General features: G+C 37.5%; 1 protein-coding gene across 7 annotated transcripts in view; it reads right to left on the bottom strand.

Moving 5' to 3' along the window:
• Positions 1 to 27,065, bottom strand: part of CNOT4 (CCR4-NOT transcription complex subunit 4) — a 144,226-nt gene that overhangs the window by 56,422 nt on the left and 60,739 nt on the right. For 4 of the 7 annotated variants that reach the window (XM_056123900.1, XM_056123899.1, XM_056123902.1 and 1 more), the window contains 6 exons: positions 26,477 to 26,739; positions 13,614 to 13,811; positions 7,165 to 7,251; positions 6,361 to 6,462; positions 5,781 to 5,906; positions 2,725 to 2,858 (listed from right to left, as the gene is read on the bottom strand). In XM_056123900.1, coding sequence (XP_055979875.1) covers positions 2,725 to 2,858; positions 5,781 to 5,906; positions 6,361 to 6,462; positions 7,165 to 7,251; positions 13,614 to 13,811; positions 26,477 to 26,650 — 821 coding nt within the window. In that variant the 5' untranslated portion in view covers positions 26,651 to 26,739. Of the gene's footprint in view, positions 1 to 2,724; positions 2,859 to 5,780; positions 5,907 to 6,360; positions 6,463 to 7,164; positions 7,252 to 13,613; positions 13,812 to 26,476; positions 26,740 to 27,065 lie in introns of those variants that run through there. The other 3 variants (XM_056123901.1, XM_056123903.1, XM_056123905.1) reach the window with 1 other exon arrangement.

The raw sequence follows: 27,065 nt of genomic DNA, 5'->3' as shown, positions 1-27,065 counted from the left end.
TACCAATCAAATATGGCAAAATCAATGAATTCACAATGCATAAATAGGTTATTCAGTTACCCGAACAGCTTTCTGTTTATCAAATTGGTAAATGAATAATAGAAAGCTGAATTTAAGGAACTATGTATTTTGAATCTTTGACTCAACAATTTTCAGATCATAAAAAACAGATCAAAAACAAAACAAACTTGTACATCACAGTGTTATAAGTAATAACATCAAAATGAAAAGAACAACAAGTAACAGTAGGAGACTAAGTCAATAAATCTGAAATACTCATAATGGAATACTATGCAGCTATAAAAACTATGTTATGTGTGATACTGGGAAAAGTTTATAATAGAGGAACATTTTCAAATGTAATAAACCAAAGTCTTTTATGTATATATACAATCAAAAGGAAAAAAGACTTATACACACAATGAAAATACATCATTTTCAGTGAAGAAAATTTGAAAACTGAGGTCATAAGTAATATTTATTTTCTTATGCGTATTTTTACATCTTTCCAAATTCTTCCATAAAAATATATAATTTTTATACTTACAACCACCTAAAGTCTTCATTTCTGCTCTGCATTTTCTAGTGGCTAAACACTCAGGATATAAGTTTAATTATGGGGCTGGAAAAGTACAGCAGGTACGGCACTTGCCTTGCATGTGGCTAACCTGGGTTCAATCCCATATGATCCCTGAGCATCACCAGGAGTGATTCCTGAGCACAGAGCCAGGAGTAAGCCCTGACCACAGCTGGGTTTAGCTCCAAAACAAAAACAAACAAAAAGAATATAACTTTATTAGAATATTTTTAATGTGAACAACATGTATAAATGTTTAAAAAATCTGAAGTAAATTTTTACTACGATAATCTGAATCTGGGGAGACAGCTCAACGAAGCCCCAAGTTTGATCCCTGGCACCACATGCCCCTCAGAACAAGCAGAGGACTTCCAGGGAGTAGCTCTCTGTACTACTGAGTCCAAGCAGCAATTCAATAACTGAAATTTAATTAAAATAACCCTAGAAGGGGGTAAAGCTCAAAGGTAGAGTGCTTGCCTTGCATATCTGAGGCCCTGAGTTTGATCCCCGGCACCATACACAGACACAAGAAGAAGTAAAACTGAGCCAGTCAAAGGACTGGAGTACCTAGATGGCATGCCCGGGGCCCTGGATTTGATACCTGGCACCACACGGATTCCATACACTGCTAGGAGTTCCTCTTAGTACCCTTGGGGAGGACTCCAAAACAAAACAAAAATAAACAGACAACAAAAGGATAATTACAGAACTGGGAACTCATGAAGTAAATAATGACATATGTAACTTCTACTACAATGACACGACATACAAGGATAAAAAAGTACAAAAAACATCTACGAAAAAGATCGAAGTTCATCAATCCCTACAGACTTTTTAAGGCTTAGCTTTTATTTTAGCTTTGATAGTAACATACTTCACAAAGATCACAGAAATTTTGTTTTCCTCTATTGACAGGAGATATTTATAATATAAAATAAATCTTTATAATCTTTATTTTCAAAACAATAAATTAGCAAGGACTTCAGGAACTTAATACAGGGACTGAAGAGACAGTAAAGTGGGCAGGGCACATGCTGTGCAGGCTAACTTCCTAGTACCTCACATGGTCCCCCAAGTTCCACCTGGAGTGATCCCTGAGTGCATCACTTAAGTATGCACTCAGGGTTTACTCCTGGGTGGCCTGGGTTTGGTCCCAAAATATCTGCCTCCCAACCTTCCCCCCGCCAAGAAAATCTTAAGATACAGAAATGCATTTTTGAAGAAACTGACTAAACTGACTCTTAGCAATTTATAAGCCTATTTAGGCATTAATAACAATATTTGAAAAATGATCTGTAAATTATTTTAGTGCTAAACAGACACTTGTCCACAACATGTAACATTTTAAAATATCACAAATGGAATAAATGTTTTTAGGAAAGAAAAGCAACCTATGGAAAACTACAGATGTTTAAACAATTTCATTTGATAAAAATTTACCAAATTTAAAAAACAAAGATCCTAATGTAGTAAACAATCAGGGAAAAATCTCCAACTGATTCTTTTTATTAACCATGTTGTTTTCTTATGGGCTATATCTAAATGCTATCCAAGATATGAAGATCACCATTATCAGGTAGGAAATGCACTGAAGACTGAATTTCTTTAAATACTGACACACACTGTTCCCCATTTGAAAACAAGTTGTCTCCTAAAATGAGTAAGATTTTGAATATGGGAGAGCCTCCTTATTTAGGACATAAGGCTTGTGAGTACTGAGATCAGATAGCCTTGAATATGTATGTCCCCAACACAACGCTTCAGAAAATACACACTTTCCCTTCCACAGTATTTCCCCACCCACCCCTAATTATGTTAGGAATGGAAACCTCAATTAGGTTGACAAGTCTCTGAATAACCATTATCTCTTAATTTCCTTTTTAGCAATGAGGATGCTCTGGGGGTTCAGGTAGTGTGCAAATCAATGCAAAAGGGAAGCCAAAAAAGTCTCAGCTGAAGTTTACCAGGGAGCAGCAGCAGCAAAAATTCAAACCCAGAAACTGTGACTCAACATTTCCTTTATAGCACAATTCTGCATAAATGATAGACACTGTCAAGAAGGATTCCGCCTGAAAAAGATGAATAATGAAAAGAGGAGAGAGACAGACATGAAGGTAAGGTCTGATAATACTAATACTGGTACTTACGTATCATACCTCTGTAGTGGGGTCACTTTGTTCTTATTCTTATCAACTGAACCCGTAGATAACTGAAGAAAATTGGGATTTAATTTATATAATTCTTGAAGTAGCTTCTGTTCATATTCTTGGTGCTTACCCGCCTAGTGGAAGAATAAATTAAACTGCAATAAGGTTCATAAAATGGCTGGATTAAATTCTGAATTACTTTCTGAATTATTAAAGGTATCCTAAATAAAACATGCAAGGGTTTTCGTGGCAGCTGAGAAACATGGGAAAATAATGTCACAGTCTCATCTCTATCAAAGAAAATTCTTCCAATAAAACTACCTGCACGTATTCCAGTGAGGTATTTCATAACCCCCTATATAGTGTAGGAAAACTATTAAGAGACAACTTTTTTGCTATTTCAAAAACTAGAGGGAGCCCTACTGACCTACTTCTGCATCTCTGATGTAAGAATTGGTTGGGGTTTTTTGTTGTTGCTCTTGCTGCTGTTTTTTCTTTCTTTTGGGGCCACACCTAGTGATACTAGGGGATTATTCCTGACAGTATTTAGGGGAAGAGGTGATGTGCTAGGGATTGAACCCTGATCAGCCACATATAAGGCAAAATGCCCTACCAGCTGTACTATGCCCCTGAAAAACTGTTTACTAGGCTATTCTTTGATTTTCTGAAAGTGAATTTCCTTTTCAAAAGAAGTAAATCTATATGGAAGACACAGTTAAGAAAACACGGTCATTAATTATCCTTAGACTAAGTTAAAATCACATTACTTTTTTATGGATAAAATTAATATATTTAAAAATTCCAAACCAGAGGGTGGCAATTAACAGTCAGCCACTGTGTTTTTGTATATAAAGTTTATTGGAACAGGCAACTCATTCACACGCAGCCCAAGACTGCTTTCATGCTATAAGAGCAATTTGAATAGCATACAGAGACCGAATGACCCAGAAAACCTAAAACATTTATTAACTGATCATTTATAGAAAAACCCTGTTCGATGTAGAACTCTACAGCCAGAGAGCTATCTGCCAGTATCACATATGATATGGAAGAAATTAGGCACACAATGAAAACTTGCCATTATGTTGAATCTCACAATGAAAACTTGCCATTATGTTGAATCTCGGGGGGGGGGGGGGGGGGTGGAGGGTTACAGGTGGGGGGATGGAGGCACAAACAGAAATGTTTGGGGGACCAAGTAGTGCTATGGAGCAAACCTGAGACTTCTAATGTGTTAGAGTGCCGTCAAGCATCTTCTCAGCTCCTGAATCATTTTTGTATATCTGCCCATATATCATGACTACAACATTTTTAACTTACCTTCACGGATACTAACTACTTTAAAAGAATATTCTAAATTGGGCTTATAAGAAAACCAACACAAAACTAATTTTTAAAAAACAAGCATACTATTTAATAAATCTCTATTGTGTAACACATACTGCCTAATGCATCATTCCCTGTTCTGAGAGGGCTCTTGCCTGTTTCAATAGGATCTATAAATATCTCATGAGATACAAAATTTTGAATTATGCAGTTATAAGGAAAGATCTGAGTTTTTCCACATAATTTGTCCAATCCCTTCTAAAGTGAGAAGATTTAACAAAAGAACCCCTTTGGGTAGTAATTTTAAACTGACGTTTATTGGCACAGCCGGTCACTCATTCACATACTATCCACATGCTATTCAAGAGCAAGAAATTCAGGACAACAGGAAATACTAATATATTGAGAAAAATACAGCTTGCTGTGGATTTATTTTTATTCATTTAAAATTTTAAATTAATTTCATATTTTGTGTGAATTTTATCTTTAAAAGATGAAAAACTTTGAAATTCTTTCTTTAGTCCATAATTGAGAACATTGGTTTTCCTTAGCCACCAAAAGATAAAACTGATAGTCAATAGAGTCTATAGGGGCAGTTAAGGAGGCAGGGTAAATTCCATTACAAAGAAGTTCCAAGGAACATTTTCTTTGATGATTCAGAAATACTTAAACATGAAATGAGCTAGGACTCAAAGTCTTTGACAGGACTTAAATTGGAATCATATCTGTGAGTAAAGTGCACTCTTCAATATTTAAAATTCAGTCTGAAATGGCTCAACCTCACATTTTATCCAAAAATTTTCATTTTTAATTTAAAAAAATCAAGAACATTTACGGGATAAATAAGAAATACGTCATCCATCCCCTTAAAGTGACCTAATTTTGACACATCATAAAAATGTCAAAGAATTCTTCTACAAATTATCATGATGGGATTTGACCTATAGTAATTAAAATTTTTTTTAAAAAAGGTGATATTTCCCTTTACTTAACCATCTGCTCTTAAAAGAGCTCCTTACTAGACTCCAGTGTGACCTGGAGAACAAAAGGTAGCAGTCAATGCCCCCCACCTTCTAATGAGAAGTATTCCTGCCAAAGTCCACAGCAACAAGCTGAAGTCCTCATCTACAATAGGGAAGTACACCACTGTGCTTTGGTATTATCCTCATTTAATATGCCGTATGGTGAACACTTTTACTTGTTAAAGCATGTTTATACTACAAATTGAAAGGAGACAGAAGAGGAAACATAAAAAAGAACACAGGATAGGAGGGCAAACTTTCAGTTCACTCTTTACAGGATGCTGACTCAGACACTCTCGTGGGGAAATTTCATAAAATCCACGTTAGCTTATCGGCAACAACTGTACTATTTTCTAGTATGCTCTGTAAAGAGCAGAGAGGGAGAAGGGGGGGGGGCGGGGGAGGCATAATTATAGTATCCCACTTAGCTTTCATTTTTGCGGATGCTTCCCCTTAAAGTAGCATTTCCAAAAATGCTTTCCTTGGTTAATTAAAAGCATCTCAGAAGTTCTGTAGAAAAGAAATCTATTTACCCTCATTAACCTAGCATTTTCAAATTTAGTACATGGTTTTTAACATGAAACAACAGAAAGTGCTACTGGTGATAGCAATTTTATAAAATATCCCTAGCTTTTGCTTCTGCAATTTTAACTTATTTAGATAAATTATTTAGACATTTTCTGCATACGTGGTAAGTCACATTACTACCTGCATTTCCTCTTTTGTGAAGCTGGCCGCCTCGTCCCCCAATTCATGTAGATACATGCAGTCAGGTTTTGGACACTGCATATTCTTTAAAAAGTAACTGCAATATTTTGTTGTACCTAGAGATGCCTGCAGGAAGAAGAGGGGGAAGAGGGAAAAGTTACCAAAATGTGAATGGTTACAACAATGAAAATTTCCATATTTAGTGTTTTTACTAATAACCTAAAAATGAGCCACGGACACAAGAAAACAAAAACACAGTTGTGAATTCTATCAATGTAAACTGTTCTATTGTTAAGAACATTCATTCAAGAGGATTTGCTCATTTGAAAAAAGTAAACATCTCAGTCTACAGAAATGGAGCACCAAAATCTTCCCTGAGAGCAAAATAGAAGGTATAGGGGTCAGAGCGATAGTACAGCAGGTAGAGCGTTTGCCTAGCACATGGCTGACCCGAGTTCAATCCCTGGCATCCAATATAGTCCCCCAAGCATGCCAAGAGTAACCTCTGACCCCCCCCAAAAAAAGAAGGTATATAAAATCCATTCCACCTAAATAAAACAAATTAAGAGGCCCATATTACCTTAAGTGTTCTGCCATCTACCACCACATTGTTGACACACTGTATGGCTCTGAGAGCATCTTCTGATCGGATATAGGTGACATAAGCACTGGCACTTGGACCCTAAAGTGAAAACCCACTGTCATTAGTTTCAAATTAAGCACACATTTTTGAAAGATTCTCTCGCAATTTGCCTCTGGAATTCTAAACGTCTTTACGACTATTATAAATATAATTGTAATAATTAAAAATCTTGAGTAAATCTTACAGCAGCTCCTTTTTTTTTGAAAAATCATGCTCAATGAATTTTATCTTACTTTAAGTAGACTAATTTTTTTTTAATTATCTGAACAGGCTCGTCAAAGGTTATGAAACAAACTTTAAATCTTAGATAAAAAAAACACACAAGTTTGAAGACACAGTGGTGTCAAATTTTGCTCAACCAAAATTAAATGTAATGTGCAAAAAGTATTCTACTGGCTATGATCAATCTAACAAAAAATGCTGTATTAGATTTCCAATATCTAAAAACACTTGTAAATCATCTATAATTATTATATTGCCGGAAAATACACTCAACTCCCCCTCCCATTCAAACCATCACTAAATCTTCTTTTACCATTTCCCTCTTATTAGTATTAATTTACTAATTAATTACTGGAGGGGTCAAATGAGCACCCAAAATTTCCCCATCCCACCAACAGGGGTCACTACATCGCTCAATTATTTAACCCTCATGCTCTCTCAAAGAACATTTTCCTTCTGAACAGCCCAGGTCAAGCCCGGACTATAACAGGAACGGCAAAAATCCCTATAATTAGTTACCTGTGAGCCTGCATATGATGTGCTATTATTGATGACAACTTTATGTATTTTACCAAACTTCCCAAAATATTCTGGTCGTTTTAAAACCTATAAGAGAAGAAGAAATAAGGTATAAACTGTCCCCATTTTCATCAACTTTATCTTTATAATGGGAACATTTACAACCCTCTTTTAAGAAAGGATAATTCTAATTTTTAAATTTTCTAAAATATGTCACTATTTCCTAATTACAATTTCTGTGGTTAACCTACAATAAATCAAGAGTTTATTAACCTAGTGAATAGAAATGGACACTCACTAAGTTTAGAATTACCTATTATGCACCAATAATCTATGGGACCTTACTTTGTTAAGCACAAAATAGATCAAAGATCTTGACCACACTTTCCTAATAGATAATCTGTATAAGAAGATCATTCCAAAACAATGAAATTATGTATTAAAGACAGACATGCAAACTGGTGAATAGATTAAGTAGAAATGATCTTTATTCATTGACCTACTATATATACTTGATATATTAAATTGTTATAAATTCAACTGTGGTATAAAATGCCTCTCTATTGTCTGGCTTATGATTATCAATGTGTATAAACACAGACACACATGCATGCAAGCGCACACACACATACACACACACACAACACACAGTTTCCTTATGTCAATTTTTATCATTTCTTAGTTGTCAGCTATTGGGAATTCCCTCAACCCCCTCATCTTTTTCTTATAATAAAAAGAAACAGGAGGTAACAGGAAAACAAACCCAAAAGACTTTAGATACAAATGATCTACAATTCTTTATTACCTAGTTATTTCTTGGTAGTTATTTACCTTCACTGTTAAGCTTCTTTATTTTGTCATCTCGGTGAGCATCGATTTAAGCATCTCTTACAATAAAATTCACGTTAACGTAAACTAATCTGACCAATACTTAATTCTATACAAAAATTTCCCTATGAAGTTCTTGTCCTGGAATTTTATATAGACCTACTGCTACTATAATCTTTCCCAACAGCAAGCTCTCTCAATAAAAATATTCTGCTCCAAATCTGAGCAATCTTTCTTTCCAAATGCTCCAAACATTTGATTATATTCTCAAAGACTTGTAACCTGGCTAGTATGTTCTGCACATGACAGAATCGAAGCTTCGAGGTCGCTAATTCTTAACAGTCTATAACTTCGCATGAATTACTCTTACCATCTTTCATTTAGGTTCTGGCAAGTACAGAGGTGTTCATATCTCCAAAATGTTCTGGGGGAAGGGGCAATCGCCCAAGCAGTGCTCAAAGGGCTTGGAGGTCACTTCTTTCAATACGAGGTCAACCAGGCCGAAAGTAATCCAGCATGACTCAGGTGGTGCTTGGGTGCCTCTAGGTCTACGTCAAGAAGTGCTCAAGAAGCAAGCGGTGCTGGGAACGTGATCTGGGTCCCTATGCACAGAAGGTATGCACCCCTGCCTATATTGTGGCTCCTCCGCAATTATAATGAATTACAAGGTGAAGTGATTTACACTGGTTTTTGATCGGTTTTCCATCCAACCAAAGGGGAGTTTTGACAGCAACAGTGGAGAAGACAGTAATTCCAGAGTTGCTTAATGCCAGGACTTAGACTACGGTTTCAAAAGCTTTCTGGCCATTTAATATTCCAAAAAGTTTTTCCCAGTTAGAGGCTTATCAACTCAGGAAATGCCCCAAGGCCAAAATACCTGCTTCAATCTGTTTCTTGGGCTAATACTGGGTTATATTACATGTCAGCACCTCAAATGACATCTGAGTCAATATAACAGTTCTCGATAAAGGCAGAGAAGAGCTCAATGGGGGCTGTAGCGATAGTATAGGGAGTGGGCAGGACACCGTGCTAGCACTGAGCTGACCTAGGACCGATCCTGGCACCGCACGTGGTCTCCCGAGCACAGCCACAAGTGACCCCTGAACAGAGCCAGAAGCCCTAAGCACAGCTGGGTGTGGCTCTTTCCCCCCAAAAGGAACACTTGGGGGAAATCTTGAACTTTAATTGGAGAAGGTTGTCTGGAAACACTAAAGAGGTCAGTGGGTGGGGCTGAGGATGCCTTACAAAGCTGAGGTTAGTTCTGCCTACCACAGACTCATCCTGTAGAACTTTCAAAGGTCTTTGGAGAGATGAATGTGGCTGGGAAGCCTGTTTAGGAAAGTGGGCCCAGAAACAAATTCTGTATTATATATAAACACAAGGTGGTTTCTCCCTAGTTCTGCAGTACACTGGATTCACCAAAAGAGCAAACAATATTTAATTAAGGAAGTCAACAAGTCTGTTGTTTGGAATTCTACTAAGTGTTATTTCAGAAAAATAACAGCTCTGGCATTTCATGTTACCCTAATTGGCAATATATACACCTGCAACAATCTATATTTGCAGTCTGTCATATTCTCACTGATAAAAAGCACCTCATTTAGCGGAAAATGGCTCTATAAGCTTGAATATACAAACAAATCATTTGAGAATCTACTGAAAATTGTAGTTTTGATCCAATAGTTGGATAAATCTTATGCATTTGCGTAATAAGCTTTCAAGTAATAATAATGCTACCAGCCCAGAGTCATACCTTAAGTAGCAAAATTTGAAAGCAGAAATACCAAACATTTACACGTAGAAATAAACGCATACCTCTCTTACATATTATTTTCAGATTACATATGCCAACAGTCATTTCATGAAAGCCAAGGGGTTTTTATAAAATATTTGTGTTTTGTTGTTGTTTTTCCGAACCTGATGATGCTGAGGGACCATATGTAATGCCGGGGATCAAATCGGGTCAGCTGCATACAAGATAAGCATCTTGACCCTGGTACTCTCTCTCCAGCCCTAAAATAACAGTTTTCTGAAAAGGGGGTACTGGCTTGATACGGCTGATCACTGGCTTCTAGAAACAGTGCTGGCTACTATGTGGTACACCACTTTCACACAGCAACATAGATTTCTATAATTACACTTGCACTCTGTCAAGAGTTGTATTTGCAAATCACAAATTCTAGCCACATTACTCTGTTTTTAATAACACTCAACGGAACCAGAGAGAGAGTACAGCAAGGCAGGGCGCTTGCCTTTCACGTGGCAGACCTGGGCTGTTTATCTCCAGCATCCTAAGGGATCCCCCAACCACCACCAGGAGTAATTCCTGAGTGCACAGCCAGGAGTACGAGTATCACTGAGTGTGTGCCCCTCCCACACCCCCGCCCCCAAGAACACTGAACAATTTTCCTCTGCCTATAAGATGGAGTGCAAACCTCCTCGGTATAGTTAGCCATTTCCAACCTGTGACCACTTACCTCACCATCAGCCTCATCTCTCACCAATGCACTCTAATCTTCCAGCAAAACAAATCACTTGCAGACCGAGCTCTTTCTCATCCAGAAGCATTTATATACAGTTCCTGTGCCAAAGCACTTTACCCCAAAGGTAAGAGAGGGCTCATAACTCCCCCTGTACCAAAGATAGGTGCTATCTGTCTCCAGAGCACACAGTGCTTCTCATAGCATATTAATTTTACATGTAAGCAGACTGTTCTTGTCTACTGCTGCATGTTTAGTGTCTTATATAGTCCCTGGAAAATTGTGGGTATTCAATAAATGCTTAATATAAAACTGAAGTGTTTTAGCATCAAATAAAAAATTGACCGAATATTGAATATGGTAGGTCTCCAGGTACTGGTAAATAGATTGCAATTGGTAAAAAATGGTCCATCAGGAAAGAAAAAGTCAAACTGTCTATATTTCGTTGAATATTCCAAATTCTGTCTAAATTTAAGAGTTAACTAGTAAATAGTACTCTACTGAATAAAGAATATGGGGCATAGGCAGAGCACTCTGTACATCACGACATTATCCATAGATTCAATGCCATTTATTTCAGTGAGCCAGTTTTAAATATTAAGAAAAGTAATGTGATAAAATCCGTAATACCCAATGGCAAGTTTAATATGCAAAATTCCTATATTCTTTGAGAACAAAGTCAAGTGTTCATGGACACTCCACAGAAAAACAAGAACTTGGTAAGCAGATAGATGGGTGCATAGATTAGTAACAGGTCAATCACTAGTGCAAAATACACTGGAAGAGGAGCTTTAGTAACGGTGTCTTCTGGTCCTAGCTCAGCAATAATTAGCTGTATGATCAAAAGCAAGAAACTCAATTTCTCTGTGCCTCAGTTTCTTATTTCCAATGAGATGAAATTTAAATTCTATCTTTCCCATTATTCTGCAAGCTTACTAAGGGTAGCTGCTCTATCTTCAACATCAAAGCACTTAATTTAAGGTCAGTGTTCAAGAGTAAATTTACGGAAGGAATACTAAACATGTACTATCTTTGGACTGAGAAATAATCATCAGTATCTATAATCGTCACCTCAATTTTACCTTCTAATATATTTTACCTGTTGATCAATGAAGTATTGACAATATATTGGTTTGGCATACACAAATTCTTTTATATATCAAAGATAAATACAAGAACAAAGGGGCTGAAGAAAGCTCAACCTCTAGGAGGCCCAGATCTGATCCAAGACACAGGATTCCCCAGGTTTCACAGGGAGCAATTCCCAGCACAGAGGCCAAGCGGCCCCCAAGCACTGCTGGGTGTGGCCTCAAAACAAAACAAAGAGCAGCAACAAAATCACAAAATGCTTAAACATTTACCTAAAGCAGCTTCGTAAATGCAAAAGGTTCCAGTCATTAAGATTAGCAGAAGTAATTTGAGGCAGCTTATTTAAAAATCTTCCAAAGACAAAGTGCCCTCTGGTTTAAAAAAAAAAAAGGCCAAACTGAAAGATAAGTTAGTGCAAAGCTATTCAAGGAAATGGTCATAGGTTAACTGGGATTCTTTTAAGAAAGAAGTACATGGGGGTTGAGTAGAATCCAAAATGAGCGGTCTCCTTAAAATCTTTTTGCTTGTTTTATTTTTTGCTTTTTGCACTCAGCACTGCTTGGGGCTTACTTCTGGCTCTGGGCTTGAAGATCCCTCCTGACATGCTCAGGGGACCAAATGGGGTGCCAAGGATCAAACTTGGATTGGTCACATGCAAGGCAGGCACTTTATCTGCTATATTATCACTCAGGCCCAAAATGTACTACTGGCTTAACAATCAGGGGCTCAGGAGACCATATGGGGTGCTGATGACTGAACCTGGGTAGCTGCATACAAGCCTTATCCATTGTACTACTGCTCTGGCCCTCTCCTTGAAATTTTCTGAAGAACTCTTTTCTTGTATGACTTTTACTCATATCCTCATTGAATTTGGGAAAGAACCTGTAGAACACTAAAGCCAACATCCTCGAACCTATACTTTGGTTAAATCTTGAACTGCTTCCATGTTTACTACTTATGATAGAGGCTGCTTGTTGGTTTCTCCCTATTTTCTTCTCTCCTGATCCTGATGTCCTTCGTAGGCAAGCTGAGGAAAACTACTTATCAATAAAAATTTCTAAATCTCTCTCAATTAACTTCCACAAAATTTATTTTTAGACTTCTTAATTTTCTCCTTGTGGGGCCTTTAATTCACTACAAAAAGTCCCACCTCCCTAATCAGATTCACTACAATCTTCCCTCTGACTTGTGTCATGACAAGCACTACACTTAAGACCTTCTCAAGAATACAAGGCAGATTCCCAAACCCAGCTCTCTCCTACTACTATAAAAACTGTCAATCAGTTTCTATCTACCTAAATTAACTTCTCTCTGCCTACCCATAAACTTTATCAGTATATCCTGATACATTAGAAATTAAAAGTCAGCAGCTCTGCATTCAAGAGCATCTAAAAAAGCAATGAGTTCAATGACTTTAATAAGGCTGTCCTTGAACAAGAGAAAGAAGTAATAAAAGAGGTAAAATAAAAGAGACAGGTCCTTCTGTCTATAAAGAAAAAGGAACCGATCCATTATTTCCCTTCATTAAATTCTCAACTGTTCCCCCAAACTGATCTAAAGTGAATGAAAATGACATACTACAACAATTCTGTAAGTGCATAGATAACCAAGAATTACTATGTGGGAAAAAAATTTTTTTAACTACAGATTAAGATTTCTAGTGGATTTGTGTAACTGCAAAATCATTCCAGCTCCTTATAGAGCTATGGGAGGTGAGGAAAGGACCAGAGTGGTCATATCTCACATTAGCAAAATAGGAGTCTTATCCAGTTTTCAGTTTATTAGCACTAAAGGAGACTACAAAGATCTAGTTCAACTGTCAAGTTTTGTAACCGAAGAAAATGAGGCCAAAGAAGATTATGACACTTGCCTAAGATCAAAACAGGTCTCTGGTTTCTTAGCAATTATTTAAAGCTTATTTTATCATTTTCCACTAATTTTTAGTATTTTCAAGGGAATCCTGCAGTTGGGCAAAGAAAGCTGTTATTTCCATATAAGGATAAGAAGTAGGAAAAAATGTAAAGTTGAGAAAGAAAACAAAAGAGGTCTTACTTCTGGGTCTGCGAGGCGCTGAGACAGACCTACAACAAAGACGAGGTTTTTTTGCACAACACGTACACTAGCCAAATGTTTGCGATTTTCTGATATTTTCTGTTTTCTCTCATTTTGTTTCTGTTTTTTTTCATTCTTTATTCTTTGCAGTTCTTCCTGGGAGAGTGGTTTATAAACTGCTGGATCTTCTGGATATGGCTTTAAGCAAAAAAATATAAAAATAAAAATTAGCATTAAATACATCAAACAACTGTAGAAATAACCACCGTCAAATACACCAAATTCTGTATTATGGATATGTAATATTATTGTTCAATTTTTTGAGTACTTACTGTGTATCTTGAATATTGGTTCTATATTTGATAAATGATGTGCAAATACTTTCTCCCTTTCAATAGGGTGTTATTGTATGTGTTTTTTTTCTTTTTTTCCTTTTTTTTCTTTTCTTTCAGATATGTAATATCCTCTGTAATATCCCCTTTTCTGATCTTTCAATTGCTTAAAATATTTTATTTAATAAGAGTTAAATGGTACATACAATGGTTTTTAAAAACATTTTTGCTCTTGGCACTGTGTATCGTTCCCAAGCACTGCCAGGAGTGATCCCTGAGTACAGTCAGGAGGAGTAAGGGTATATGGTGCTCACCAAAAAGACATTTTGGGAACTTTGGCACAGTTTATTTTTATGTAAAAGTTTCAAAACACCAAAGAAACAGGAAGATAGGAAGCATCATTTCCTGACTTGAAAGTACACTCTACCAAACTATAGTAATTAAAACCATGTAGTACTTAAATGGGCTGGAGCAAGAGCACAGCGGCAGGGCGTCTGCCTTGCACACAACCAGCCTGGCCGAGCCGGTTTCAATTCCTCCACCCCTCTTGAAGAGCCCGGCAAGCTACCGAGAGTATCTCGCCCGCATGGCAGGGCCCAGCAAGCTACCCGTGACGTATTCGATATGCCAAACACAGTAACAACAAATCTCAAAATGGTACGTTACTAGGCCCGCTTGAGCAAATTGATGAACAACGGGAGGACAGTGACAGTGACAGTACTAGAATAAAGACAGATTCTCAGAACAAAGGTATAGAATGAAGAGTCCAAGAGTTCAGAGATAAACCCTCAGATCTATGGAGAATTAATCTATGACAAGAGAGATGGGTATATAAAATAGAACAAGGAAGGCCTTTTCAACAGACAGTGCTGGGGAAACTGAATAGTCACATGTCAAAAATCCAAACTGAATTCATATCTCACACCATACCATACACTAAATTCAAGAGGATTAAGGATTTTAAGATTAGACTCCACAAACTACAAGGAGGGAAACAATGCAAAACTCTCTAGAATATGATCAGAAATATTTTCAATCATTTGACTCTAATGGCAATCAACAACAAAAAAATATAAGTGACAGTATCAAACTAAAAGGATTTGACATGGCAAAAGAAGTACAGTCAAAAAAAATAAACACAGGGGCTGGAGCGATAGCACAGCAGGTAGGGCGTTTGTTTTGCATGCGGCTGACCCAGGTTCAATTCCCAGCATCCCATTACTCCCGAGCACCGCCAGGAGTAATTCCTGAGTGCAGAGCCAGGAGTAACCCCTGAGCATCTCTGGGTGTGACCCAAAAAGAAAAAAAAAAGGAAAAAACACATTAAAAAAACACCCTACTGAAAGGGAGAAAATATTTGCACATCATTTATCAAATATAGAATCAATATTCAAGATACACAGTAAGTACTCAAAAAATTAAAAAATAAAAACCAGTAACACCATCAAAAACTGGGGAGGGGCCAGAGTGCTAGTACAGAGGAGAGGGCATTTGCCTTGCACACAGTCAACCCAGGTTCAATCCCTGGTATCTCATATGGACCCTGAGCACAGCAGCCAGAAGTAATTCCTGAGTGCACAGTCAAAGTAACCCCTGAGCATCGCCAGTGTGACCGTGTGACCAAGAAAGCAAAATGTTAAAAAAGGGAGGGTGGGGAGGGGCAAAGGAGATGTACAGATACTTCCTGGAAGAGTATATACAAATGGCCAGTGAGTATATGAAAAGGCATTAATCATCACTTAGTATCAGGGAAATACAAATCAAACAACAATGAGGTATGATCTTGCACTAGTGAGAATGAATAGGTCAAAAAGAGTAGAAACAACATGGATCCTCCCTCTTCCACTGTTCATGAGAAAGTTGTCTGGCTCAGCACCTCTGGAAAAACAGTATGGAAAGTTCTCAAAAAAGAACAGAGCTCCCATATAACCTAGCAATTCCACATCTCCATCAGCCCCCAATAAGAAAACATTTAAAAGATATTTGAAACTTTTGAAAAGATAAATGCACACCCAAAATCACTGCACTGCTTAACACAATAGTTAGGATATGGAAATAACCTTATACTATCCAATGACAAATATATGGATAAAGAAGCTGCAGCACACGCACAAACACACACACACACACACACGCGCGCACGCACGCGAAAACTAGGTGTTAAGAAATGATGAAATCTTGTCATCTGCTGCAACATGGAAGAGGAACTGAGGGCATCATGGACGAGGAAATGAGGTCATCATGTTAAGCAAACTAAGAGGGAAAAGCACAAATACCCAATGATCTTACCCATCTGTGGTTGGTATGCAGAAAGACAAAACAAGGGGAATAAATATTGAATGATGACAAAACCTCAGCCTTAGAACACAAAACTGAGATTACCAAGCAGGTGGTTAGGGTGTAAGGGAAAATGAAGAGGGGGAGCAGTAGTACCATAAAAAGCACTGGTGGAGAATAATGGACATTTTGGTGGTAATGAGGTGTGGTAACGCGATCAAAACCATGAATGTTAATACCGCAAAAAATGTTACCAAAACTACAAAAATAACTTAAATTGTCACCAAAAATTCTCAAGTAAGAAAACCAAGACTAGAATTCCCTTTAGTACACAGCACACAATGTACAGGAAAATTAAATTTAAAAGGTACTGTAAACGTGACAGAGTGGGGCTGGAGAGATAGGACAGGGTAGGGCATTCAGGTCATGCATGTAGCAAACACAGGTTCAACCCTTAGCATACCAAGTCCCCTAAGCATTGCAAGGAGTGATCCCTGAGTCAGGTGTGGCCCCAAAACAAACAGAATAGTGACAAAGAGTACACAGCCAGAGAGATAAATCCTAAGTATAGGTTTATGTGCTACAATATTTAATAAGAAGCTATCCGCTTGAAAATTAATGAGGTTATTCTTTAATATATCCCCAGTCTAAAAGGGAGACAGGGAGATAAATAAACAATCCACCAATACTCTGGTTCAGCAGTTTTAAATTCAGTGTCATCACTTACTAAAGCCTTTGGCAAGTTAATTAAACCCAAAGTCTCAGAATTCTCAATGTAAAATGAAATTAATCTCAAAGTTGGAATAATGATTAAATAAATCTCACAAAGTTAGTATTACCGTTACTGGCACACAAAAATCCCCAATAAATATTAGCAATTACAATGTTGTCTTTTTTTTTCTTATCATTCGAGTATTGTTTTTATTTCTATTATTAATGCCAAGGTTACTGGTACTAAAAAAAAGTCATGGAGTCAGACTGTCCAACTTTGGATCCTGGTTCACTCTACTTTCTGAAAACACCTTGGCTAAGTTATGTGACCTGACTCAGTCTTCTCTTCTATAAAATGGGATCATAGTATTTTATTCCATTTCTCTAAGAGTTAAAGTTGTGCCTAAGGACTGCATGTGGCAAAAGAAATTCAGTCAAAAAATAAACAAAACAAAAACACCCTACAGAGGGGAGAAAATGAATCTTAATGAATGTAATCCTAGGGCACAACTTTACTGTACTCGTAATAAATTCATATGGATTAAGTCCGTTATTAATAATAAGAAATAGTGGAAGAGGGGCTGGAAAGAGCACAGGGAGTAAGGCATTGTCTGTGTTGCATGTGGTCAGCCCTGTTTTGATCCCAGGGAGCACTGACCTCAGCAGTGATGGGAGACTTCCCCAGCACTGCTGTATGTAGCCCAATATACTTCACCCCCAGCAGTAGAAGGGAAATGAAAGTCACATCTGAAATGATACAATAAGATACCAGAAATGGCTGAGATTGTGACCTTCAGAACACAGTAGTGGGACCAAGAGAAACGAAATCATCGAAACGTGGGAGGGAAGTAAGTGCATACGAAGGGAGGGATGGAGGGGCTGCGATAAGAAGAAGTATGGGGTGAAGGAGAGAGGGAGAGAAGGGAGAGAGACAACGGACACAAGTAAGTGTGGGAGTATCCAAAAGTCTGAAGACTGGCTATGACTTTAAGGCAGTTATTTTCATATAAACAAAAACCAAAAACAAGTGAAAACCTTCAAATTTGTGAATATAATACTATAATGCTAAAGAAAGTAGAGATTTCTCTTAATGTTCCTTAATTTCAATCAGTAATGCCATACTGTCTCAAAAAATTGTTTTTAAATAATCAGGGACCATATGCTTATTATTCTTCTTCTTGGGTAATGGGGTGCTTAGACCACAGCCTGGGCCCCCAGCAGCCTGCTCCTAGCTCTGTTCAGAATTTATCTCAGGTGGTGCTCAGGGGTTCATATGTGGTGCCAGGGATCAAACCAGAGCCAGCTACTTGCAAGACAAAGGCTTAAACCTATCCCTCCAACCCCTTTTAATATTATTCTTAATAATATTCTTAGAAGCCCCGAATGTTCTACATATCCATATCATACCACTTACACACATTAAGTATCTAAATATTCTTGCTAAATAAACTAATCTTCCAGCCGGTTTGGCAAACTCCATACTTACTTATTAGGGAGAAGCATACAAAAGACTTAACTCAGTAATTTATTTGAACTTTTATATGACCGGAGAACTTTTCTTAGGATCAAATATTAAGTTAGAGTCACTTATTTTAGCATCCAGTATTTGCACAACGTACAACATGCTACTTTCTAGAATTGGCAATTTAGCACAGTTAATTGTCTTTTAAAAAGAAAAAGTATTTCAAAATGTTCTTGCATTTTAATTCAAGGAACCAAATGGTTTACAGATCTATTAAAATAAGTTCAATCCTTTGATCAAAGATGAACAATCTTCCCCTACTGAAATTTTCACTCTGTGCTTCCTCTCAGACCTTTCTCTCTTTTCTGCTACCTTTCTATATTTACTGTCTTTCAAACCTTAATGTTCCTAGATAATGCAAATCACATGCTATTTTGAGCTATAAAGGCAGAAGCATAAAACGAACGCATAAACCAATTAAAGTATCTTTTCATAAAATTGCTTGTATGTTTTCATTTGCCCATGGAAAAGATGTTTTGTACTATTAAATTTATGGGTAGCCCCTTTTGAAGAGTTTAGCATTAAGTTCCTTTGAAAGTTCTTGTCCTTTCACCCCCTGCAAAGATCTAGCATATGAACTGCTGCTAGTTTCATTTCAAAGTACAATCTATACCATGCAATCCAAGACAAGAAAAAGTCTGAAACCTGAAAATAAGGAGTTAATGAAACTTCTATGGCAACTTAGCACCAACATGTCAGTGGAGCATTTGTAAAGTAAGATGTGAGTGTGCTCGATCAGGTGATACAAGGTGCATACTAGGCATGAGTCAGAGGACCAGTATCAAACCTCAACAGACTGGGGGCGGGGGTGGGAAGTACCTATACAAATTTAGTTTTTTACCAGAGACAATTTGAGAAATGATGATGACTCAGATTCTTCTGAAAACATGGGGGAACTTAATACCCATTGGTTTTTTTCTTCACAAACATTCTCTGACATAATTAACAGTATTAAGATACAAAATAGGATAAAGCTAAGAAATGCATAAACACAAAAATATTGATGAAGAAGGACAACAAAACTCAGAATGCAATATTAACTCTCACTGTGGTGCACAGTACTGATGTGTTCACATTGTTATGTATAAAAATACTGTTTATTCTACTCTTCTTATTTTATTTCTTCCTTCCTATGTAAATATTCTTCCATCAGACTTCTAAATCTCAACTATATTGAAGTAGAACTGCAAAAGCGTAAAAGATACCAATACTAGAACACAATCAGACAAGTTAATGTATAATGGTTTACCCTCTACTCAATCCATCAACTCAAAGAAAATTATTAATATAAACTTTAAAATTTCAATGTATTTATGAAACTGCATCTCTGTTGCTAGAGAATTAAATTTTCTAGACAATGTGAAACAGGCCAAGTTAATCTCAACACAAATATCAAATTAGTCTTATTAGTCCTGTATAGGGCTGGAGCGATAGCACGGGCTGGAGCAACAGCACAGTGGGTAGGGCGTTTGCCTTGCACGTGGCCGACCCAGGTTTGATTCCTCCGTCCCTCTTGGCAAGTTGCTGAGAGTATCCTGCCCGCACGGCAGGGCCTGGCAAGCTCCCTGTAGCATATTCAATATGTCAAAGACAGTAACAAGTCTCACAATGGAGATGTTACTGGTGCCCACTCAAGCAAATCAATGAACAACGGGAGGGCAGTGCAACAGTGCTACAATGCTACAGTCTTGTATAAAGTTTTTATAAAAGAGTATTAGAAGAGCATGCATTCCATTTATACATACCACTGAAAATACCTACTGTACAAATCAGAAGACTAATTATTAAACTGATGAAGGAGGGAAAGACAGATGTTGGATAACATTGGAATGTCCTTGCTCCTCATGCAGGAGCTTAGGTTTATTGAGTTACTCGTACAACAGTGCCCCTGAGGCATACACAATTCCATCAAGCACTAATAATCCTATTACTTTTCTCTTTCCTTTACATCGTTTGCATCGTTTAGCAATGTCCTTTTCATATAGACACAGGAAGACAGTTGATGCTATGCTTTGTAACACAGAAGTGAATTGACCCCAAAATAAATGTACTCTTGTACTCTTGACTTAAGTCTCAGTTGCCCTTAGTTCCTAGCACTCCAAAAACAGGGTCCTGATGAAGGGACTGGATGGACCCAGGGCAAGCTGTAAGCTACCCTGGCATCGAAAGGGGACAAGCTAAGCACTTTAAGTATAAGTTAAGAGCATGGGCATGGGACAAACTCTGTCATGACCCAAAAAGAAGTAACTGAATAAGGATCCTGATCGGGGTTAGGAACGACTAACCTGGCCTGAGGACTGTGGTCTGGAATATATAGGGAGATGTCCCCAGGAAAAGCCAATCTTTAAGCTTAGTATCTCTTACTGTGTTCATACAAAATGACTAGAAGTATTAAAAGAAGTAAATTTACTATGATTGTTTCCATGGATTACTAGCTGAGGAAAGGAGAAAGCAATACACCCTGGATGAAATCCCGCCCTTGAACGGATCTCCTGGTAATCTGGCGTGCTGAACCCTCAGATGAGATTTTGTCCTTGAGTTAATCTCCTAGAACTCCCCCGTACCCCAACCAAGGAGTGGCTTTACCTCTGTTTGTTATGACCTATGCATACTTCCACCCTTCTATACTGTAAGGGGAGAGTAGGGACTACGATGAAGATAAGGACTAGATGAGAACTAGTAGAGGACTTTGAGGTCTAAGAGGAGACAAGGAAGATTAAACTATGATGACTGGGAGTACAAGCAAAACTATGACTACAATTGTGCAGTAAGGGGAGAGATTAGACTACGCAGGGGAGAAGAGAGAAATAAACTGACTACCAACAAGCCTGTGGCCCTGTTTCTCTGTTCCCCCAGTCCTTAGTCCGTCGGCTGCTTTGGGTCCGCTAGGGGAACAGCTCTTGGAGTCCCATGCGTGCCAACATTCCTTCCTTTTGAAACCCACAAATGGAAAATTAAAAGTGGAACCCAATGCTAATAATAATAATAATATAAATAAATAAAAACAATAAGGAGACAAATACCCTTGATTTAATTTCTGAATAAAACATACACAATAAACTTAACTTTCTACAAATAAGAGATCAAAAACGTTTGTAAGCAGAAATTTATTTTTCAGGGCACGTGTATTACATTTGAAAACAATGATAAGCAAGGGCATTTGTCGAAAAGCATTTTTGTTACTTTGGCGACAAAATGCCACACCATTAGAATGGTTCATAGTCTCTAGTGTAAACATTTAATGTCTTTCATATGCAAAGTTATGATCTATTTTTCTTTGTAACGTATTTTTATTTGTAATGTAATTGATTTTACATGAGTTTTTTCTTAATTTTCTGATCAGAGATTTGCTAAGAGCTTGAGCACTTTATTGGCCTTTTCACAGAACACACTAGCAAACCTTTACTGAAAGTAATTTTTTTTCCATTTAATTAAATCTGCTTCCACTATCATAACGTTCATTATTTATCTATCTAGTTCATTAAGTGGAGGGAAAGTTTAATTTTGTTATTGTATAGTAATAATTTATAGCTTTTCCTCTAAATATATCTGTAGCCTTGTTCCAAATATTACAAGAAACTGTTAAAATCATTGATCTAAAATAATTTTAATTATCATTTAAAATAATTTTAATTTCCATTTTGTTCTCTTTGAATCAAGATAAATAGAGGGCTGTAACTTTTATTTTACAGATGGATTTCTTTTTACTCCTTTGCTTTTAACATCTAATTTTATCATACTATTTTGGGAGTTTCTAATTTCCAGTAATAGTGAGTTAATTAACACTCTTGCCAAAGACAAGAAAAAAATAATATATAACTTATTTTTTAACCAACATCCTAAAAACAGCAATAACAAGCAGTGGGAAAGTCCCAAGCTAATGACTGATTAGAGTTCAAATCCAGAGAGAGAAGTAGAAGACAGCAAATGGGAAAATAGAGAAATGCGAAGAGGGACCAATATTCAAAGCCTAAAGTCAATCCAAGGTAGAGAAGACTGGAGACATGATGAGATACAGTTTATCCCCAAAGGAAAATTTCAGTCTCTGTATCAAAACCACAGACAAGCAGACCAAGGAAAAAGAAAAAGAAAAAGGAGTTGGACAGAAAATAAGAAAAGGGGGGTGGGGGGAAGCTTCCTTAAGAAGCTGTGAAAACTACAACTCTAAGAAAGATAGTGACAAAGATCTTTATACTAGACGCATCCCTAATGGCAACACTGATGGGATCCCTCAGAAACCAAATCAAAGCCTATGCAGAGGAGACCAAATCCTCGAATCTTGGCGAAATCTAAATTATTTTCTCACTGACAATAATTAGGTAGCAGTATAGATCAAGCATATTAAAAAATACAACATGAACAACCACCGGCAGAAACATTACCTTCCTAGACTCCTGCTATTGATACTACTAGACACCATTTCATTCACTAATGCTTAATTGCTTAAATGAGTACTTAATAAAATGAGAAATGTCAGCAGTGCTCAAGAGTCTGTTTTTTAAAACAGCATATTAAGTTTGAAAAAAGGAACAAACACTAATTCTAGAAATGGCAGGCACAAAGGCAAAACTTCAAAAACTTAGTGAAAGACAGGACCTGAAAAAAAATCAAATGTGAGAGGATAAATTAAGACATCATCCAACAGTGCATCAAGAAAACACACTCTCTCTCTCTCTCTCTCCCCCCTCCCCTGAGATTAAGAGACATGGTAAACAGAGAAAAGATCTAAAATATTTTTTCTTTGGTCCCAGAAAGAAAGAAAAAAACCTTAAGACATAATAGTTTAGATTTTGAGCACCAATAAATAAATCGCCTTTCTACAAATCCAAGCACGATAAACAAAAAATAGATGTAAGTTCTACTGGCTGATATTTCCACTCAGCCTAACAGTCAATATTTCTGTGTCTATGTAACCTGTTTTTAAAAAATTTTAAAGTTTTATACAAAGTGTTTGTATAAAATTGTGTGCATGCACAAACATATACATACTTCTCACCTCACTACTCCAGAATTTACCATTTTTACAGTTCATCTGTATTTCCAAAATGCAAGACATGAACGCCTCTCCACTGTGGATACAGTTTCCCTGACATTTATGTCAGCTCACTATACTTAAGAATGCTGCTGATAAATAAGGAAAAGTTCATTAGGCTGAGGAGGCAGCCCTAGAGGGAGAGCACAGGCATGGGACCCCCTTAGGTGCACTCCCAGCACCCCAAGACCCCTGCAGCACCACTGGGTGTGGCACTGCCGGATTCCAGCATCACTGGTATGGTCCTTACTACAAAAAAAGCAAAGAAAGGTCCAGGACTTCAGGAACCATTTTTTTTAAATTATTTTAATTTTAATTTAGGTAATGGGGCTACAAAGCAGTATTAAGTGTATGATAGCACTGTACTGTCCTCCCGTTTTCATCGAGTTGCTTGAGTGGGCCCAGAAACGTCTCCATTGTGAGACTTATTACTGTATTTGGCATATCGAATACATCACAGGTAGCTTGCCAGGCTTTGTCGTGCAGGCAAGATACTCTTGGTAGCTTGCCAGGCTCTCCAAGAGGGACAGAGGAATCGAACCCGAGTCAGCCGCATGCAAGGCAAATGCCTTACCCGCTGTGCTATCACTCCAGCCCAAGTTTATATTACTGTAAAATGCTCTTGCACGCTACTGACCCTCCACCTCTGTCCCCATGTTACCTCCAGTCTAAACTTCCTCTTTGTACCTCTGAAATATGCTTGATCTGAAATTTAATTACGGTTTATGTCTGGATTACTGTGTTCTCTTTCTTTTTTGCCCACTTTCTCTTTCTTCCCCTACATTCACTAGTACTGAGCAAGCTCAGGAGCCCTGGGGCTGTTCCCACTGACTCTCAGGCGGGCCAGCAGGAGAGCTCAGTGCACTTGGGTCTACAGGGAGCTGGTGGCAATAACGAAGGGCGTTCAGGACCATTCCAGCAAAGCTCTAAGGCCATCCAGAGCCAGCAACTGAGTGCAGGGAGGCACATACGCAATGCATTTCCTCCAGCCCACAGAGCTATCTCCCTGGCCCCAAGGTTACTTTTAATGTTATATATTCCTAATCCAACAATTCAGTAAGATTTACTAGGAAAAAAAAAAACAGCCTCCCATTCCCTTTTTATACCAGCTCATTTGTCTCACCTTGGAAATAATCCTATTTGCTCTTTTAGATGATCTAATCTTTGACTATCATACCATTAAAGAGCATGCTTATATTGTTACTTTTTTATTTTTCCATTTTACGTATTATCATGTAATGCATAAAGAAGATTCAGCTTTCATTCAACCAGTGGAATTATACGTGTCAATAACCCTAATTTTCATTAGGAAAGTATTCATAACTGTACTGTTATAAAATGTAGATGTCATACACACTCTTGCACGTCTGTTTAAAATCTAACACAGGGCATGCACCAAACCAAGATTTGATCCTCAGCACCATATGGACTTCCAAGAACCACAGGACATCACTAGCCCTGGAGGCCCCCAGCAATGCCAGGTGCAGGCTCAGATGACCCTGGTGGTCCGTGACACATCAGGGGCTGAGCAGCACTGCCTCCTTGGCCTCTGGCATTTAATCACAAGGCCCAGCGGGGCTTATGCCAGTAATGCTCAGGGATTACTCCTGTACTCCTGGCTCTGCACTCAAGAGTTACTCTTGGAGAGTGCTATGAAGACCCTATGAGATGCTGGGTATCAAATCCAGGTTGGCTGCAATGTGCAAGGGAAGCGTCTTACCCGCTGTACTATCGCTGTAACCACAAAGTTATTAGACTTTGACTAAAGCTAATATTGAGATTCTTGTTTATCTCCCATTTGTTAATGTATTAACTATATAAGATATATTACATATTTAACTACAAATTATAAATCTCTGTTACATGTTACACACTATAAATTATATATAAAATATGTACCACATGCCCACTGAACTGGAAAAAATAAAAGAACACAGTCCTGCCTCCTGACATTTAATTCTTACAGTGAGAAAACTAAGAGGCAAAATAATTAAAATTAGGTAAGTATGAGACTGGGAATGGAGTAGTTCAATGGTAGAACACCTGCCTGCCTTGGTGAGGCCCCCAGGTTTGATCCCAAATGCTCCTAAAAATATAAATTTTAAAAAGAAGTATCTGAAACACATTTCCAGATGTGTGTTTTATGTGTCATAATAAACATAAGCACTCACTGAAATGGGAAAATGAAAAGTTTAGGGCCACAGCTATAGTACAATGGGTAGAGTGCGTGCCTTGAATGTAGTCAACCTAAATTCACTCCCTGGCACCATTTACAGCCCCATCAGAAGTGATCCCTGAAATCAAAGCCAAAGCAAGAGGCAGGAGTAAGACCTGACCACCACGGGGTGTAGCCCAAAAACAACAAAATTAAGTTTTTAACTCATATTAAAAGACATTAAAGAAAAAGCAAAGAATAGATGTTTGAATTAAGCTCAAGGGTCACAAAGTTCTTCAAAATAGAAATGAAGCATTTCTACTCACTCTAATGTGTTATTCACTACAACTTAAAGGTTGCATCTGCTCATTAAAATAAACCTCGGGGAAAAAAAATTTAATGACACGATTTTTAGAGTTAGAGGGAAGTCAAAGACTCAATTTTTTAAAAAAAAGTATGATCTGATCAACATCACATACCTGATCAATAACAAAGTCAAGATTTTGACTCCGGCTTCCAAGACACTGCTCTTTCCACTTACTATATCCTTTTATGGATGGGGTTTTTTTTTTGTTTTGGTTTGGTTTTTTTGAAGAGCTTGGGAGGTCACTAGGGGTCACTCTCGGCTGTTCTTTGGGGACCTATGCAGTGCTGGGTTCTAACTGGAGCAGGCTACATATTCTGCAAGCGCTTTCATTCCCGTACATCTCTCCCGCCCCTTTATTACATCTTAAAATGTTAATGACATGCATTAACAACTCCTCTGAGGTTCCTGTAACTTTTTAAAATCTAATTACTCAATGGAGAGGAAACTAAGTTATTTTGAGTATTTACCTTTCTACACGCAGGACAAAGCCCATTTTCATCAGTGCGAATTCGATGCCAGCAAAATCTGCAAATCTGGTAGCCACAGGTGCAAGGGAAAAAGTTGATATCATCTATCTCCAAAGGCTCCATACAGAGAGGACATTCCACAGGGTCTTCCTTCACATCAGGACTGCGAGACATCTTCACGTTTAAACAGCAGCAAAAGTTTATAATAATTTAAGGGAGAAGAAAGTTGAACACTGAGAACGAAAACGTAGAACTTCAAAGACCTGCATGAAAAAGAAAAGATAGGCTTTACTTATATCTTTCAAAAAATAAGAACCACCCCCCCAAAAAAAAAATCAATCAGTTAGACCGATTTCTGTTATCATTTTAGATTCAGAAATGGAATTTTTAATATTTCTACATGTCAAAATAAAAAGGAAGGCATTATTAATTTATTCTGATTCAACTGGAAGAACTTCCTTTTTTGGAAATGCTAAGACATTCTGTACTAATCGAAGCAAGAATTTAACACATTTTATGAGAATAAAAATATAAAGTAGCAGTAGCTTCAGACTTTAAACACTCTCTAAAACCATTTTATCTTGACCGT

This window comes from Sorex fumeus, unplaced genomic scaffold (assembly GCF_029834395.1).
Source record: "Sorex fumeus unplaced genomic scaffold, SorFum_2.1 ptg000048l, whole genome shotgun sequence".
NCBI lineage: Eukaryota > Metazoa > Chordata > Mammalia > Eulipotyphla > Soricidae > Sorex > Sorex fumeus.
Note: the sequence above shows the minus strand (reverse complement) of the source record. Positions and strands in the feature narration are given on the sequence as shown.